The sequence below is a fragment of the Stegostoma tigrinum genome, chromosome 12, assembly GCF_030684315.1.
Source record: "Stegostoma tigrinum isolate sSteTig4 chromosome 12, sSteTig4.hap1, whole genome shotgun sequence".
NCBI lineage: Eukaryota > Metazoa > Chordata > Chondrichthyes > Orectolobiformes > Stegostomatidae > Stegostoma > Stegostoma tigrinum.
The window spans coordinates 35039778-35058862 of record NC_081365.1 but is presented as its reverse complement, the minus strand read 5'-3'; the positions used below and the strand labels follow the sequence as shown (position 1 = coordinate 35058862).

Here is a 19085-nt window from a genome sequence, read left to right as displayed (position 1 = left end):
AGTTTAAAAATCAACAGATTTTACCAGATTCAACAGCTTTGATTCTAAGGTTTTAGTAATCATGCGCAAAAGAGAAATGCATTTTACTATTCTTACATGACACTGGAACTGGTACGTTTCAGACCATCAATTCAATTTAGGTATAATTTTATTGTTTTAAGCCAAGTAACACTTTGAGGAAACAAAAACAGCAGCAATTTCTATTATTTTCTCTGGTAGCTCACTTGTGTATGTATTCATATACAACCATATAATTTGCAGTTCAGCTTCACATTGTTTCAGTCAGATGCAAGTAATCACAGCTCTGTCCAAATGCACAGTGTAAATAAAAATTGAGTAAAATGTAATTAAATTTACAATGATTACTTTGCGAATTGGTTCATCTTGAATACTTCTGAAGAAAATGTAACTGATGTTTTGGCTTTGCCTAGGTCACTACCATGTTTTATTACTGAAAGTACTGATCACTACTTTGACATGTATACTTGCCAGAAAACCAAATTTTACGATCAAATTAAATAAATTCACTCACGATGCAAGAGATTAATGTTTAATTTCTATTCCATATTAAGGCTGCTTTGTTCAGAACATATATTTTTAAAGGGGGTGGAGAGTACTGAAAAGAGCAAAGAAATACTTTATATTAGAATATCGAAATGCCAGCGAATGGTCAGCAGCACTCATACATGCTGCAAACTAAGGAATCAGCAGAGTTGATTTGGCTGCCTTTTGACACATTGACAAGTTATAGTGAGCATTTGGACTACAGTACTGGCCAAACAGATCACTAAAACAGCATTCTACTTTACATCTCCAAGCTTACAACTACTCTTTGGATGTCCACACCACTCAGCTGAGTGTTTTAATATCATTTAATGGGTATATTTATATTGAAATACACTATTTTGATTTTCATTCCCCTCAGTAGCTCTTTACTAGTGATTAAACTATAATTTTCCACATGTATTTAACTCAAAATGTTACAATCAAGACACTTTATTAAATACAGAAAGGCAGGCTACATTGCAAACCTATATTAAAGGTTTAAATCCTGTGGAAGAATTAACCACTTTCACTTGATCAGATCAACTGCACGAGAAAAGGAAGACTTACAAAATTAGACAGGAAGGAACTATGAATTGTTTGTGGCCTATCCTACTGTTTATTTAATGCAAATTACAGTACCAGTATCTATTCGGAACCGAGTCACACAGAACGAATTGTATTTACAGGGATAAACATCAAGCATACTTCACAAAAATTTATATTAAAATGAAATAAAAATTCAGTCACAAACAGAAGCATTCAAGTAATAATGTTAAACAGTTTTTTTTTGTTTTTTTTTGCTTTTTTTAAAACCAAGACAGTTCACAAGTGATGCAATGGTTGTATATTATCCACAGTCCTTTTTGACAAGAGAGGTGGTCAAGCTTTTGTATACAGGCTGTGTGAAGCATAGCAAAACATCTCTAATGCGGATTATACAGGCAAGCAGGTAGTCACACAAGTAAATTACCACGTTTAACCCTTTGTGTACCAATTGCAAACTGCAACATAAAAACAAAGATGTAGGCAATGACTTTCAGCATTTCATCTTCGTTTCAAAGATTTGGTTGATCATTGCAATAAAATTCGAACCATTCATTTCAATTTGGAAGTCAAATTGAGCAGGCAGCAATTGGAGACACCCCCCACCCCCCTGAAGAGTTCAAACCAGGGGAAATTTAGATCACAGTTATGCTACTTTCACTAAACCCAGTTATTGAGAGACTACAGCTCACATCTACATTGTATTCCTGGTGTAATGATATTATTTGGACCTTCTCAGGACCAGTGAATTGAAAGAGGAATGGCACCAAATAGCACTTCCATAAAAAAAAACAAATTAAAGCACTGAAACTTCATTACAGCCAATGCAGTACAAATAGGCTGGGCTTGAATTTAATTCTAGCTGGCTAGCAACATGCTAGTGGATGACTTTCATTTGATTCACTGCTAAATCAATAGCCACATTTCTGAATCTCAGTCTCAGGGAGCTGACTGAAGCATTTTAGTCGTTGGTCTTTTCCTCCACTCCCTTGAGGAATACAGACGGTACTGAGATTGTGTTTTGGATATTTATACAAATTGTGTAACAAAGACCATCCCGATCAAACTACCAGTTCACACTGCTAATTAACTCATTCACTACCTGCTGTCACTACAATTATTACAGTAGCCCACATCTTGAAAAATCCACTTTAATTTCCTCAAGATTGGGAGCTGAAGTAACAATTCTGTAGTGAATAAGCTTTTTTGTAACAATAAAACACACAAAGATGAGGAATATTTATTGTGTACACTAAAAATAAAAATCTAAAGTATGTACTACCTGTTTGAATATTAATTTCCATATTGTAATAAAAATATTTTTATGATGTGCACTATTAAAGAATAGCTTACACCAAAAAAAAACTGTACAAACCAATTCTAGATAGTTCTCTTACAATTCTGGAATCCCTTAAACTGCCCACAGAACTTGAAATTGCACACATATACCTGCTGTTTAAGATGTAATGCCAATACCCAGGTCTGTTCAACACTTTCTGCTAGTGTCCCCCAAAATCTACTATCAAGTATCAGCCTAATGCTCGCTGGAAGTTCTGATCATTTGGCACTAGCCTGATTTATCTATGTCCAAAAACTTTTGCCCCAAAGGTTTTGTAGCTCCAACTGGTAGAATATTTAAAAGCAGGACATGGTTTGAAAATCTTGAAAATTTGCTTCCTACTGCGCAAGATTATTTTTAAACAACTCTAAACCACCTCTTTCTGATTTTTCTTTATGTGGAACAATTAGCTTGAACTTCGAAGCTCAAGAAAATGTTCTCTTTCATCAGACCCTCAAGAAAAATGGAAAGCTTTTATTGTATCCAATTTCTGAAGAAATCCGCCTTTTCATTAAAGAAATTTGGCTGAGGCCAGTGGTCGGCTCAGAGAAGCAGCAGCAGGAGGGCCCATGCACTGACAAAATCGTACTAAACATAGACAAGGTGAGGGATAATTTGAAAAAAAGTTTCAAAAATAAACCTACAAAAAAAACTAAATTTTGGATTTGATTTCCAAATGTTTCATTTTCTTCAAAGGGACTGTGTCACTTATATGATGAAATTTTTTTTTAAAGTTTATGGAAAAACAGGATCTCGAGAAATATAAAGTGAACTGAATTTCATCAGTTTGCGGTACTGAATTGCCAGAAAATACACATACAACTATTAGGCTAAATTATGGTAAGGACAGGCTAGAAAACTTCCAAAAGATTTAACAAAAATGACAAAGTGATAGTGTACACTCCGTTACAGGAATCAGACAATATACACAGCCAATTCAGCTTTACTTGGAAATTCACTCATACCTTGTACACTGCAGATGCTAGTGCGTATCTTGTTGTTTGTAATGAATATACACTGCAGTAGAGGTGCTTTAAGGATGAGCAAACCATTCGGATTAAACTTGCCCTTTATCCCATTTTTGCCCAATGTTCACTTCCCCACTGCAGTATTTAGTGGCATTTCCTCATTATACATCAGTTTACAGATCTATTTTGCGAATGTAAAAAGTGACAATATCACCACTGTGGTATTTTAGCAAAAATAGTGCTACGTCTGTTACAAAAACAGAACAGAAGAAAAGGGCAAAAGTTCAATGGACAGTATGAACTTGCTCCTTTAAAGGCACTAACCAAATCCTAACAGTTCCCTCATCCTTAGTACAAATTCACTTGAAACTTTAGAAGCTGCAAATTAAAGCTGCAGTTCAGTTAGGAAGCCATGTAATGGGAAACTCCAGTGTTAACTCGGTGCACACAAGATAAAAGCATTTGGTAAAACAAAAGTAATTAAAATCAAGATTTGCATTATAAAATGTCAAATAATTATATCATTTGTACATTAAAAATTTAAAGTCATCAGTTCATGCAGCACTATTAGCAACTCTGCCAGGTTTACTTTCATTCCTAGATTCATATCCTACAGTAAATTTTTGGAGAGTGAAACAGAGTTGGCATAGCACAAGTGTTCAAATAGTTGGTTACACGTATATAAATTCTAGTATGTTATATTGTAGCTTTCTTTCATATTAACTCTGCCAAATTAACTGGAAACAATTTTCTGTAGAATAATCCAGCCTCAAACTGCAAATTGTCATAACCTGCTGAGAGCCCAAACATTTTAAATAGTGAAATATGCAACTTTTGAAGTGTTCAACAATTCTGTACATCTGTTTTTGTTCCAACTGCAGTGTGAATCTGATATAAGCAATAAAAATAAAATTTCTCTACAAGACAGATGTCAACTTAAAAAAGGTACATAAAGGGTTAAATATGAAAGAAATCACAAATATACTGTGAGGGACAAAAATTTAAAAAGAAAATCAAACATCGGAAGCAAAGGCACTCCAAACTATATACTATACAGCACTAGTTCCTTATTGTTACATTGTAGCCGCACCTATAGTACAGAATTGAAACTATATGGCTTTAAAAGCTCTCCTACAATTAACGAAATTTGCCCTGAATGTTTGTTGCTCTCATCAGTTCCCAGGTCCACATAGTTTATGTACAAAACAAAAATAATCAAAAATAGGTGGTGGTTAAGGGGAAATGGCTGAAAAAGAAAGACGACAGGAGAAAAGAGGAAATCTGAAATCACTGGGATAATTTTTTACACTCCTTCAAGAACTCAAGACTGTATTTCAGTTGGTGTAGCTCAGAAATCATCTAGGACCTGCTGTTTAACAACTTGGATGTGTATGTGCTACACTGCTTCTGCAAAACTTTGCTTTAAATAAATGGGACCAGTATAGAGTTGCACTGGACCACACAAAAAAACCTTCAGCCCTGAAGAGTCAAATGATCAACAGACAGAAAAGTACTGAAAATATCCAACTTCTTTTCTATTCACGGAGATTATGGTGACTGGAGTCTTTCTTGCAGTAGCTACTTCAGTGGATCTGTACCCTTGTCCATATGCTGCTGGTACAGGCCCAGTATTGATAAAATCTAATATCTATAACTAAGTATTACTACCTTCTTACTCAGATTCTTAAGAATGAATCCAATGGCAATGCTTCATGCCAAATCATACCCTGCACTACACCAGAGTGAAACACACCTCAGCCTTTCATGTTTTTGGATTGGGTGGGGGAGATTTGAACACTACGGCAGATTTCAATAAAAGATTGTCAAGGGAGGAGTTTAACATTTCTCCTTATTCCTTTTCAATCCCTCTTCAGTGAGTAAATGATTGGTTTGTATTTATTTTGTGTACGTTTTTGAAACAAGATTAAATAAAATGAACACTAATGACAATTTTCATAGTTGACCAGCATTTTTGCAGCTGACTGGAAATTTGAGCCAGGGCTTTCCCGCCCTCAGGTTGAGTTGGATGCCGAAGCTGAAGCTGCATTGGTAGACTGTCCACGGTCCACAGCAGTGTTGGTATCTGGAACAGAAGAGAAAACTAAAATTACTTTCATTACAATAAAACACTGATGAAAATAATTTGTGAAATGCTATCTTTGATTTAAAAACAGAAGTGCAACATTGAAAATATCAATACACAGAAACTTGGAACATTTTCACAGAAATAACCATAGAATAATTTCCCAGTCAAATTTACCTTCAGCCTTCCTTGGTAACTATGTGAATTTCTTAGAAACCTACCTGTCTAGTAGCTATTAAACCTGACCATTCAAACATGTAGAAGAGGTCAATTTAAACACTTTGGATTAACTATAAATGTTTGAAAACCCATGCAAACAAATATTAGTAAATAAAAATATGCTGAGCAGAAGAAAATAAATGCTAAGGCAATCAAATACTCCAGGGTTCATTAAGCTAGAGAGCATTATTTTCTTTCAAACACAAACTAGGATGCTCACTTCATCTGGCATGACAGCTCATTTAGATTGTATTTCATTCATGAGACTTTCCCCAAGGCATTAACACCGGAGTGCTACAAAGCAAAACTTGACAAACAGTCTAGGGTGCTATTACAACGAATGACTAAAAACCTCAAATAGGTAGGTTTTAAGGAGTGTCTCAAACAGGAAAATTAGGTGAAGAGACAAAAAGCTTGCCAAAAAAGGAATTTCAGAGCTTGGGGCCTTTGCAGCATTGCCACCAATGGCAGATGGATCAAAGTCAGGGCACTTAAGCACTAGAATTAGAAGCGCACAGAGATTAGAGCGTTGTGCTCCTGCAAATTAATAGGGATGGTTGAAACAATGGATGGATCTGAAAACAGGGATGAGAATCTAAGTGCTGCTTAACCAGAAGCTCACGTAGGTCAGCGTATGATTGTGTAAATAGGACTTTGCACAAGTTAGTACAGGTTTTTTGGATTACCTCCAGTTTTGAAGGTTAGAACATGGAAGCCAGCTTAAAAACGTGTTAGAATAGTCAAGTCGAACAGTACCATACACGAAGCTGAGAATTTCAGCAGATAAACTAAGCTGAGAAAAGTCCGATAACATTATGGAGTAGGAAAAGGTAACTCCATCGAAAGTTACTCTCATGATTAAATGACACAAGTTCGATTCCACCCTCAGATGACTGTGTGAAGTTTGCAAGTTCGCCCCATGTCTGCATGGGTTACATCCTGGTTCAAAAATGTCCAGGTTAAGTAGACTGACGAAACTAAATTATCCATTGAACCCACGGCAGTGCAGATTAAGTAGTTTAGCCACTGGGAATGCAGGGTTACGGGAATGGGGTGGGTCTAGGTGGGATACTCTTCAGAGGGTTGTTGTGGACTCGATGGCCTTCTTCCACACTGTAGGGATTCTATGATTCTATTCTATGAAGACAAAGTTGAGAACAATGTACCATTTGCCAGAGAATAAAATTGAGTTATTGTCTAATAAACTGAAAGTGGATGGAGCTAGTCTTCTTGATATTTAATTGGAGGAAATTTCTGCTTATCAAGTACTGATGTCAGACAAGCAGTCTGGCAATTTGGAGAAAGTGCGCGGATCAGGAGGGGTAGTGGCGAAGTAGAGCTAGTTGCGGTTAGCATACATAAGGAAGCAATATTGTAATTTCGAATAGTGTTTCAAGGTGTGATTTGCAAATGATAACCAGGAGAGGGCCAAGGCTAGATTCTTTGGGGGAAGAGGCAGTAATGCAGGTGCTGGAAGAGAAACCATGTGATGGGAATCTTTTGCTATCATTAGCAAAGCCAAAAATCAAACCTGGCAAAACTGAACCAAGAAATTGTAGCTCAATCTAGCTACATAGCATTGGAAAGGCACTGGAGGAGGATTTTGTGATCACTGTGTTAAAAACCACCGACAGGTCGAGAAGGGATAGCTTATGTATGGTAAGGTCACCAAAGGCCACTTACCACTTTGATAAAGAGACATTTTGAACTATGGTAGGCACTGAAAACCAATCCGAGGTTTCCAAACATGAAAGCTGGGAAAAGATGCAAGGACTTTTAGAAAAGGAAAGACAGCCTAAACATCAGGCAGTACTTTGTAAATATGGAGGCGTCAATGGCTTGGCTTTATTTTTCTTTAGGAGAAGTCAGATTTGAGGTGTTGACAGGAGTTACCAATACTGTATGACCCACTGTCATAGAAAATAAAGCATAGCTAATGTCCCCTGACAGAAAAACCAAGCAGAGATGTTGGGCGGTCAGTAGTTTAGTAGTAATAAGGTTGAGAAAAGAGTTGATTCTCTTGGACAAGATGAGCTTTGTAAAATGAGGTGCACCTGGGTTGATGAGACAACAGGAGAGAAAGACATAAATACAAGTTCCTGGCTAGTGCAGAGCAGGGAAGCAGCACAGTCAGTTTATATATTTATACAAAATTATATGACCATATCGAACAAAGGACATACTGGTTGCCAGTCTGTACCTATGCTTTTCTTCTGAGGTGACCAATGAAATTCCAGTCTTCTGCTCATAGTCCACACCTATGTACATTCTGCTTTCGCACTCAACTATGTACACTTTCAAGGAACTTATGTTTTCTGCTGCAACAGTCTGTAGGAGTGAATTCCTCATTCTAACCTGCACTTCAATTTTTTTGTGGTTGCTTTAAATTTGTGCCGCCTTATTTTTCTTAGAAATTCAACAATCATATTTTAAACAGTTAGAAACAAACAGACTTGAACTAACAGATGAGGTGGCACATTTGAGTAGGAACAATAAGGAAATCTCACCCTCTTTTGAATATAAGCATTCTAAGTGATCCTCCTGTTCCTGGACACCAAAGTACAAATACAAAAATCACAAAGAAGCACCAAAAAGGTTAAGAGATAGCCAGAACCGGACTTACTGGAGGCAGAGTTAGCTGTGGAACAGGAAAGTCGACGTTTCGGGTCAGGACCTTCATCAGAACTGTGGAAGGATCCTGACCCGAAATGTCGACTTTCCTGCTCCTTTGATGCTGCCTGACCTGTTCCTCCAGCTCCACATTGTGTCAACATCAAAAGTTAATAAAGCCATAAAAAGAAAATAATACACATTTTTAGCAGAAATTAACTGATAATCAGGGAAGTTGCGATAAAATTGTATAGAACCAAGACCATACTTGTAATACTATAAAAAGTGTGATCTCCACTTTTTAGGAAGGATGTAGATACAATGGAGAAGGCTTAAGAAAGATCAAACAGGATGAAACTAGACATTATACCCGTCAGGAAAGACTAAACTGACTGGAATTAAGGAAGACAGAAGACAAAAGGGGTGAAAGGTTGGATGCAGCAGAGAAGGGATGTTTTCACTTGCCCAGCAGGTCAGAACTAGGATTCATCACTACAAGATATGTATTAATAAATTCAACCGGGAATTCAGAAAAAAACTTGTTTAAGCCAGTGAGTAATCAGAACATGGAACTTGCTACAAGGTGTGGTTGACGTGGCCAGTATCGATGCATTTAGGGGAATGTTGATTAACACTACAAGGGGGGAGAAAAAAAGAACAGAATGATATGCTAAGGTCTGACATAGGGAATGGGAAGTGGTCTGTGTGGAGCATAAACCTCAGCACTCACCAGTGAGGTCAAATGGCCTTTTGGGTTATAAATTCCACACAGAATTCATTGTTGCAGTGGAAGAAAGTGCTAAAAATAAAGACCAGCTAAGGAACCAGTGTTCAAAATTGAGAATGTCGGTGAGATATCAAATTGTCTCTGACCTTGCTCAGGGTTGACAAACAGGGGGAGAAAAAAGGGCAATGGTCAGGTCACTAGGTGTATTTAATACACCTCCAAAGAGAGAAAGGTAATTCGACCCAGTGAGTCTGCTCAGTATTCAAGGAGATTGTGACTGATCTGATAATCTTCAGCCCCACTTTCCTGCCATTTCCTCACAACCCTTGATTTACTTACTGATTAAAAATCAGTTTTTTCAGCCTTGAATGCACAACAACTCAGCCTTGATAGCCACTTTGATGGCTTTAGTGTCATTTGCAAACTCAGTCATAGTACATTCACTTCCATCATCCAAGTAATTTATGTGTTGTAAATATATGTCTCATATCAACTGGGATAATCTCAGTGGTGCAGTAAATATGGAGATGCATTTATGAAATGTGTTCAGAGTTTCCTTGATCACCTTGTTATAGACAGAGAATCTTAGATACGTACAGCATGGAAACACATCCTTTGGTCCAACTTACTGATGCCAACAAGATATTCTAAATTAATCTAGACCCATTACCAGCATTTGGCCCATATCAGTCTAAGCCCTTCCAATTCATATACCCATCCATTCCTCCCACCTCAAGGTCCACCCCCATCTCCTGCCCACCAACCTCAACACGCCTCCTTGACCAGTCCATCCTCCCTGGATGGACTTATCCCCTCCCTAACTCCCCACCTACATTCACCTTCACTAGCTCCAACCCCGCCTCTTTGACCGGTCTATCTCCTCTCCACCTTTCTTCTCCTTTATCCATCTTCTATACGCTTCCCCCTCTCTCCCTATTTATTTCAGAATATCCTTCCCCTCCCCCCATTTCTGAAGAAGGGTCTCAAACCAAAACGTCAGCTTTCCTGCTCCTCTGATGCTGCTTGGCCTCCTGTGTGCATACAGCTCTACACCGTGTTATCTCAGATACTCCAGCACTGGCAGTTTCTACTATCTTGTATACCCAAACAGATGCCTTTTAAATGCTGTAATTGTATCAGCCTCCACCACTTCCTCTGGTAGTTTAATCCATACACATCACCCTCTGCATTAAAAAAGTCGCTCCTTAGGTCTCTTTTAAATTATTCCCCTCTCATCTCAAACTTATGCAGTCTAGTTTTGGACTCCCCTAATCTGGGGAAAAGATCTTAGCTATTTACTCTATCATGATTTTATAAACTTTAATGAGGTCACCATTTAGCCTCTGATGCTCCAAAGAACATAGCCCCAACCTATTAAGCCTCTCCCTATTGCTCAAACCCTCCAATCCTGGCAACATCCTCAATTCTTTTCTGAGGCCATTCAAGTTTCATAAAATCCTTCCTGCAACAGAGAGGCCAGAACTGAACACAGTATTCCAAAAGTGGCCTAACCAATGTTTTGCAGAGCTGCAAAATGACCTTCCAACTACTATACTTAATGCACCGATCAAAAAAAATGCAAACATACCAAATGCCTTCTTCACTACCCTGTCTACTTGTGACTCTACTTTCAAGGAACTATGAACTTGCACTTTGAGGTCTCTTCGCACAGCAGTACTCCCCAGGACCTCACCATTAAGTGTATATGTCCAGCCCTGATGTGCCTTTCTAAAATACAGCACTTCACATTTATCTAAATTAAACTCCATCTGCCACTCCTCAGCCCAAGGGAGGGGCAGAAAGGTTAGAGAGAAGGTGGAGGGGTTGTGTCAAGTCATGGAGGCAGAGATGAGAGTGAGGGTTGGACATAGGATGAGGCCACGTGTGGAGAGATTTTGAAACTGGTAAAATCCACATTAAGGCCATTGGGCTGTAGGCTTCCAAGGTGGAATATATGAGGCACTACTCCTCCAGTTTGAGGGTGGCATCACTGGAGGAGACCCAGGATAGATGTGAAACCCAGGGAGTGGGAGGGGGAGTTGAAATGGCTAGCGACAAAAGGTGTTGTCGTTTGTTGCGAACAGAGCACAAGTGCTCAACAAAGCAGTCACCAAGCCTCCAATTAGTCTCACTGATGTAGAGGAGGCCATATCAGGAACAGCAGATAAAGTTGACTCTGTTGACGGATGTGCAGATGAACCTCTGTTTGATGTGGAAGGCCTATTTGGTGCCTTGAATGTATGGGAGGGAGGTGGTGTGGGGGTAGCTGTAGCACTTTCTGCGGTTGCAGGCAAAGTGCCGGGGATGGTGGGGAGTGTGGCATGGACGAGAGAGTCGCCACTACAAAAAGCAGATGGGTGGGGAGGGAAATACATCTTTGGTTGTGGGGTCGGACTGTAGGTGGCAGAAGTGAGACCCACGGCAATGTAAATGGCAGCAAGGTGGCTCAGTGATTAGAACCGCTGCCCCAGAGCGTCAGGGACCTGGTTTTGATTCCACCTGCAGGTGACTGTGTGGAGCTTGCACATTCTCCCTGTGTCTGTGTCTGTCTGGGTTTCTTTTGCATGCTCCAGTTTCCCCCTCTCAGTCCAAGATGCGCAAACTTGGTGCATTGGCCATGCTGAATTGCCCATAGTATTCAGGGATGTATAGATTAGGTAGGTTGTAAGGTGATGAGTTTGGGTGGGATGCTCTGAGAGTTTGTGTGGATTCATTAGGCCGAAGGGCCTGTTTCCGCAGTGTCGGGATTGTTAAAAAGTGTTGGAAAGTTATATGTTGAATACAGAGGTTGGTGGTGTGGTATGTCAGTACAAGAGGGACTCTATCTTTGATTTTGTTGGTTGGGGGAGGGTATGCGAGTGCAGCATAGACGTGGGTGAAACGCAAGAGATGTGGTTGAGAGCATTTTTGATCATGGGGGGGTGGAGGGAGTGGTGGTGGTGGTGGAAGTTGCAGTCCTTGAAATAAGGGTTCACCTGGGATGTTTGGGAGTGCAATGTCCCATCTTGGGACCAGACATAGCAGAGGCAAAGGAATTAGGAGTAGGGAATTGCATTCTTGCAGCAAGGTGAATATGAGGAGGTGTAGTCGAGGGAGCTGTGGGAGTCAGTGGGCTTGAAACAGATATCAATTGAGGCAGTCACCAGAGATGGAGACAGAGGTGTCCAAGAAGTAGAGGGAAGTTTCAAAGATGGTCCAGGTAAATTTGAGGTTGGGATGAAAGGTGTTAGTAAAACTGATGAACTGTTCAAGCTCCTTGCAGGAGCACAAGGCAGTGCCAATACAGTTATCAGTGTAGCAGAGGAAGAGGTGCAGGAAGGTGCCAATGTAGCAGCAGAAGAGGGACTGTTCCATGTATCCTATGAAGAGACAGGCATAGCGGAGGCCCACGCTGGTACCTATGGCCACCCCCTTAGTCTGTAGGGAGTGGACAGAATTAAATGAGTAGTTGTTTAGGGTGAGGAGGAGTTAGGTTAAGCAAATGAGGGTGTTGGTCGAAGTGGACTAGTTGGGCCTGTGGGAAAGGAAGTAGTGGATGGCTTTTAGGCCATCCACGTGGGGAGTGCAAGTGTACAGGGATCTGATATTTATTGTGAAGATGAGGTGTTGGGGGCCACCGAAGTCTTGGAGGAGATGGAGGGTGTGGGGGTGTCCTAGACTTAGGTGGGGAGTTCCTGGACCATGGGGAGAAAACAGATGTCAAGGAAAGCAGAGATACTTTCAGTGGGGCAAGAGCAGATAGAGACAAGGGTCAGCGGAACAGTCAGGTTTGGGGATTTTGGGAAGGCAGTAGAAACAGGTGATGCAGGGTTGGGGAACGATGAGGTTGGAGGCTTTGGGTGGGATGTCACCTGAGGTTATGAATGGTTTGAGAGATGATGTTTTGGTGGTCAGGGGTGGGGTCATGTTTGAGGGAGTGGCAGGTGATGGTTGCAGAGTGTTGGCACCTGTCCTTAGCTATGTAAAGGTCAGTGTGCCAATCATTATTGTGCCCCTGTTATCTGTGGGTCTGATGGTGAGGTTACGGTTGGAGCAGAGGGCTGCACTTTTCGTGGGGGAGAGGTTGGAGTGATTGTTGGGATTGAGGTCACAACTGGAGATGAAGAGGTTGAGGGAGGGTAGGAGGCTTTGAGATGGTGTGCGTTGGTGGCAGGAGATGGAGTCTACAGAGGGTGGGTTAGACACATGATTAAAGAAATAGGAGCAAAGGCCGAGAAAACACTGTTCGACATCCAGGCGTGAATTGAATTCATTCACGTGTGGGTGGAGAAGAATGAAGGTGAGCCCTTCAATGAGGGCTGACCGTTTGGCCTCTGAGGGGCAGGGTTGGCGGCGGTAGAAGAGGAGGGAGACAGCGACAACAACAGAGAGCCAGATGCCGACAGACAGGGCGAGACAGAGAGGAGGGGAGGGGGCGCGAGGGGGGTGCTGAGGCGAGGGCAGGGGCGAGAGTGCGACAGACAGACAGACAATACCCAGCAGGGCTTGGGGCTGGAAATTGGCTTTGGGGGGTGGAGGTAGTGGCATCTTCTATGTCAGCAGGAGGCACAAGCCACGAATGGTAACATCAGCGTTGTCATTGGCAGAAGTGACATCATTCTTGATGCTGGTGGCGGGAGCCGTGTCCTTGATGTAGGCCGCATGGCAGCACCCTCTGTCAGCAGCATTTATGAAGTGTGGGGTGGCAGCAGCCCCAGTGTTTCAGGCAGTGGAAGTGATGTGACCAGTGTCAGTAGATGTGATGAGACTGCTGGCATCAGTGGGTGATGCGTTGGTCAATGTCGCCAGGCACATTGTGGGGGAGGTCCTGGGTGGGGCTGAGGACTGGGGGAGTGTAAGAGGCCTGTGTTTGGTGGCAGGCACCAGTAAGTTTAGTGTACTTACTGTTTTAAATGTCAGATCAGGTGGAGAAAAAAAAAAAAAGTGTTGGTTGAGGTTGTGGATCCTGCGCAGAATGACAAACAGAAGAGACCCTCTGCAGGTTTGGGAGAGGGAGACTCTGAGCTGGGGTAGGCTTGATTCCAGCAAGTTTGTTTTTGTTCCTGATTCACAGCATCCACAATTTCAGATTGTAAACAAACTTTCCACATCAGACAGAAGTTCACCTGCACGTCCATCAACACGGTCTATTGCATCTGCTGCTCCCCATGTGGCCTTCGCTACATCAGTGAGACCAAGTGGAGACTTGGAGAACACTTTGTAGTTCACGACAAATGACAAAACCTTCCAGTCATGAGCCATTTCAACTCCCATTCCCTGAGTGACATGTCTGTCCTGGGCCTTCTCCAGTGCCACAATGATGCCACCCAGAAACCAGAGGAGCAACACCTCAACTTTGCCTTGGGAACCTACAGCCTGATGGCCTAAACGTGGAATTCACCACTTTTTAAATCTTCCCACTCCTGGCCTCATCCCATGTCCAAGCCTCCCTCTTATCCCCACCTCCTTGACCTGGCACAACCTGTCCATCACCCCTCCCACCATACTGACGAATCCTCATCACTTGCTACCTTTCTCAGCCCCACCCCTCCTTTCTATTTACGTCTGAGCTCCCTTCCCCCTCCCCATTTCCGAAGGGTCCTGACCCGAAATATGAACTTTGCTGCTTCTCTGATGCTGACTGGCCTGCTGTGTTCCTTCAGCTCCACACTGTTATATCTAGTATAAAGCAGAAACTGTGATTTGGAAAAGGGCTAACTTCACTGGAAGTGACAGAGGAATCTACCCAGGTACAATATAACCAAAGACTGCTGGGAAAAACAGTACTGGAAAGATGGAGATGTTTCAAATAAAGGTTACGTACATTCAAGAAACAGGCATAAAGGCAAAGTCAGGGCCTTTTTTTCACTCAGGTGGAGGGAATCTCACAATCGCTGCTTGTAAGAGTGGTAGAAGCAGACACCATTATAAAACTTTCAAGGTGTATTTAGATGTGCATTTGTTATGCCAAGGCATATAAGGCTTTGGGCGGATGCTGGAAAATGGGATCAGATAGTTAGGTGGTTGATTTTTGACTATCAGTGACGCGAAGGGCATTTTCTGTGCTGTAAATCTGACTCCTTGGGTGAAAGAGAATATGTTGAAACAAAACAAAGGGAGGCACAGCATGTTGTTAGGTGAATTCTTTAAAGGTCATCCAGACAAATAAAATTTATGGCAAAACAAACAGGAAAGTAAACCTAACAGAGACAGAGAGAAAACTAGCTGTCAGCATAAAAGGGAAGCCAAATCTTGGTACCAAAACTGAAATCCCTGTAGTAAGCAGGTATTAAAAGATGTGCTGCCTATTAGGAGGCAAACAGGGTGATATATGCTTAGATACACAGGATAAGAACTGAATATTTAATGAGTACTTTACAAGTTAGTGTTTAGCAAGAGATAGGAAGCTGAAAAATAGCAGTACAAAACAGGAGAGAAAGGTCATCCCTTGGGTCAAAATTGATAGGTTGCACTGGAAAGGTTAGCTAGATAATGATTATCTTGTAAACGGACTATTTGACTGGTCTAGATGGGTGGAAATGGTGGAAGTGCTTGTCATAATCAACTTTAGGCTGGAGGAACTGAGGCAGTTTTCTTTGGACCGGAAGAAATTGAAGGGCAGTTTAAAAAAAAGCATTATAGAGTACACCATGATGAGATGCCTTCATCAGTTGATGGTGGAAAGTCTAAGATGTTTGTTTTGGTTGAAGGTTAAAGGTTGTGGACTTTTATGGGAGGAGATGTGGATGATGTGACGAAGAACATTCTTGCATATAGAATGTAATAACCTGGATCTGGACGTGGATACCGACAGTTGTAGAAGAAAAGATGATCAATGACTGGGTGGAAAGTTGATGAAATTAAGCATTCAGGGCCTATGGGAATAGATTGAGGGAACTGAATTTACTAGAAAGCTCTACAAAGAGTGGACATGGAAAAAAATCAATGGGCTGAGCAGCCTTATTATGGCACAACGTCAGCAAAATACAGACAATTGAATACAGGCAAGTGTTGAGTTTTGCGACGGGGGCTGAAGATGGATAAGTTAATATAGAAATTAAAAATTCATACAGTAAATCATAGCAATGAATGCAAAAATAATAAATCATATTAAACCCTTACAACTCAGTGATTTGGCCTCAGCTAGAGCATTACCTGTAATGCTGGGTGCCAAAACAGAATAATAGCAAGCTTTCTCCCAGTTGCAGGTGCAACTGCAAACATTGCAACATCCTTAAAATCAGTTTTCTGGAATACAAGTTACATGCCTAGAAACACCATCCATCCATGTCGATGCTTTTTCATTGGCTAATTATTCCTATAATAGGGAGGCTGAAACTGGCAATATTTATGCACAGTCACCCAATAAATTTTATAAGTTGAGTATTATCTCATTTTAACCACCTAGGGCTGAAATTAGTATTTCTACAAACCCAAGAATTCTATTTACTGTTTCTGTTAACTGTAGCTCATCAACTTGCACTGCCACTTACTTGCACAGCAATATCACTCCTGTTTTCATTTTACATTTCATTGTACTTACATCTGCACAATGCATAAATTCAGATTATTCTGTCATTAGGTAATGCCACCATAGTCCCAGAGGGCCATAGGGATGCACTTTCATTAGACAGACATGACCGGTTGTGGTTTAACCTGAGAGTCACTACGCTTCAAGTGAGAGTAAAAGTGGACAGGGACAGTCCTTTATGGTAATCTCAGCAGTCTGAGAACTGAATTCATGCTGCTGGCTGGTTTGCAATGCAGAGTAATGCCATTTAGTCAAACAAGCTAATGGATCACTGTATCTAATATACATTACACACAGATACGCAGACCATGCACACAAAACAAACATCTCATTTGCTTTATCATCTAAAGTAGAAAAGTACTACCACATTTCACGTGCCTTCATGCTTTCTATGAAGCATTTATGTAGCATGATAGGCTAAATGTTGTCCTGTTCTAGAACCATTTTATGATTCAATATGACCGTATAAAGTAGTCTAACATTGTAGCTTGGTCATGATGTATGAAAAAGAAGTTATAGTGCAGAAGCTATGCAAACACGAACAGAAATAAGTGAAATATTGAGTTATGTTCCTGACATGTACTAATGTAAATGCAATTTCATATAATTTGACTAACAGAATGGGAAAAAGTTAACACTTATACATTACATTTCATGAACATAAACACATCTAGCAATGTAATAATAACAAGGTACCTGTTTTGAAAACTGATTTAGGAAAAAAAAAATAGGCAGTACACCTGAAACAGTCCTCTAACTCTTCAGAGCCATGGGATCTTTCACATCCACCTGAGGTGCCAAGCAATGCCTTGGTTTAATTGGTCATCCAAATGACAGAACCTTTAGCATTGCAGTACAACATCAGTACTCCACAGCAGTATTAATTTAGATCTTGAACTCAAACCTCTGAAGTAGGGGCTTTGAGACTACAACCTCCTAACCCAGAAGAAAGAAGGCCACCAACTGAACCACAATTGACATCAAATAAATCAGCATTTTAAAGTTGTGATCATGTATGGATGTAGTACAGTTAAAGAACACATGACAGCAAGAGCTTCAGGAAAACCTGCTCACTGTACAGTTTATTAGTTTCAGCATTCTAATCAAGCTATCTTCTCTATGTCACCCTCGCCTAAAATTACAGTTCTGATTTTCTACACCATTGAGATTTCATTCTGTGGTCCTTCTGTAATTTGTTTTCTTCGTTCATGGGGGTGTCACTGGCCCAACTAGCATCTTTGCCTATCCTTAATTGGCCCTTGGGCAACAGTCAACTACATTGCCGCAGCTCTAGAGTCACACGTAGGCCAGACCAGGTAAGAGTGACAACTTCTTTCCCTAAGGCACATTAGCGAACCAGATGGATTTTCCCTGACGATCAACAATGACTCATGGTCATCATTAGACACTTACTTTCAGATTTCTAATGAACTCAAATTCCACCATTTGCCATGGCAAGATTTAAACCACGTCTCCAGAACATTAGCCAAGTCTCTGGATTAACAGTCCAGCAATAATACCACTATGTCATTACCTACCCTTGTGAAGATATAGTGAAGGTATAGTGAAGATAAGAATTCTAATGGATGAACTGAAGTTACATGACATTTCACTTTGCAACTGTTGGAATATGTGCATCATCATGCTTACCTGACACTGCAGAAGCATTCGTTGGAGTTGATGCAGGAGTCTGATTCCTAATGTGAGGAGGGATAAGAATTGATGCCAGTGCTGGGCTGCTCGACAGTTCTGCAAAATCAATAACATGTGTACAGTATTTTAAAATCACCAGCAATTCAGAATTTCAGTAGAAGACCACTGAAGTGCTGACAGGGCTTTCTATTGCACAATAGAATTTTATAATGTCCTTTGCTCTGTCCAACTGTTGCAATTTACAGGATGTTAATCAGAAAATGCCCCTCTGCAAATGACATCAATTTATCATTTGCAGGGCCTTCAGAGTTCTAAGTTATGTGAAGTAACTCCAGTAAGTTTATTGATATGCATTTCTTCAGCCATGTGTCAATTTGTATTCTATTTCCATTTCTTCTAATCAAGCTTTGACTAAAGATTACAACTAATATGATCCAACAGATCCAGTATTATTGTTCAAATTTCTAGGGAGTTTTGTTTTCCATGACATACAGCGATCAAATGTGTTCTCTAGGTGATACAAAATGCCACAAAATACAAGCATAAATAATGGACACATACAGATACAAAAGTTCTGGCTTATTGCAGGAGTGCAGCCTCCAGTGTCTTATCTAAATTTACACGAAAAACACGAGTTATATCAATGAATGCCAATCAATGACTCCGTCTACACATGGTCACATGCTGCACAGACTACTAGATAGTTACCACAAACCATTGTAAGTTACTCCTTCCTAACCAGTAATGAAACCAATCGCACACACCATTATCAATTCGATGCTAAGTGAACCAAAATGCAAAGGGAACTGAACATCGGGGTAAGGCTTTTGTGAGCTGTAATTCTCAGAGAGAGTGGATAAGGTTACCCTATTGAGGGGGTCCACCTT

General features: G+C 40.7%; 1 protein-coding gene across 1 annotated transcript in view; it reads right to left on the bottom strand.

Moving 5' to 3' along the window:
- Nucleotides 1-136: 136 nt before the first annotated feature.
- gsk3ba (glycogen synthase kinase 3 beta, genome duplicate a) overlaps nucleotides 137-19085 on the bottom strand; it is a 183844-nt gene continuing 164895 nt past the window's right edge. Inside the window, exons 10-11 of the mRNA XM_048540399.2 lie at nucleotides 18196-18294; nucleotides 137-5479 (exon numbers count right to left, since the gene is read on the bottom strand). Of these exons, the coding sequence (XP_048396356.1) occupies nucleotides 5409-5479; nucleotides 18196-18294 (170 nt within the window). The 3' untranslated portion in view covers nucleotides 137-5408. The remainder of the gene's footprint in view (nucleotides 5480-18195; nucleotides 18295-19085) is intronic.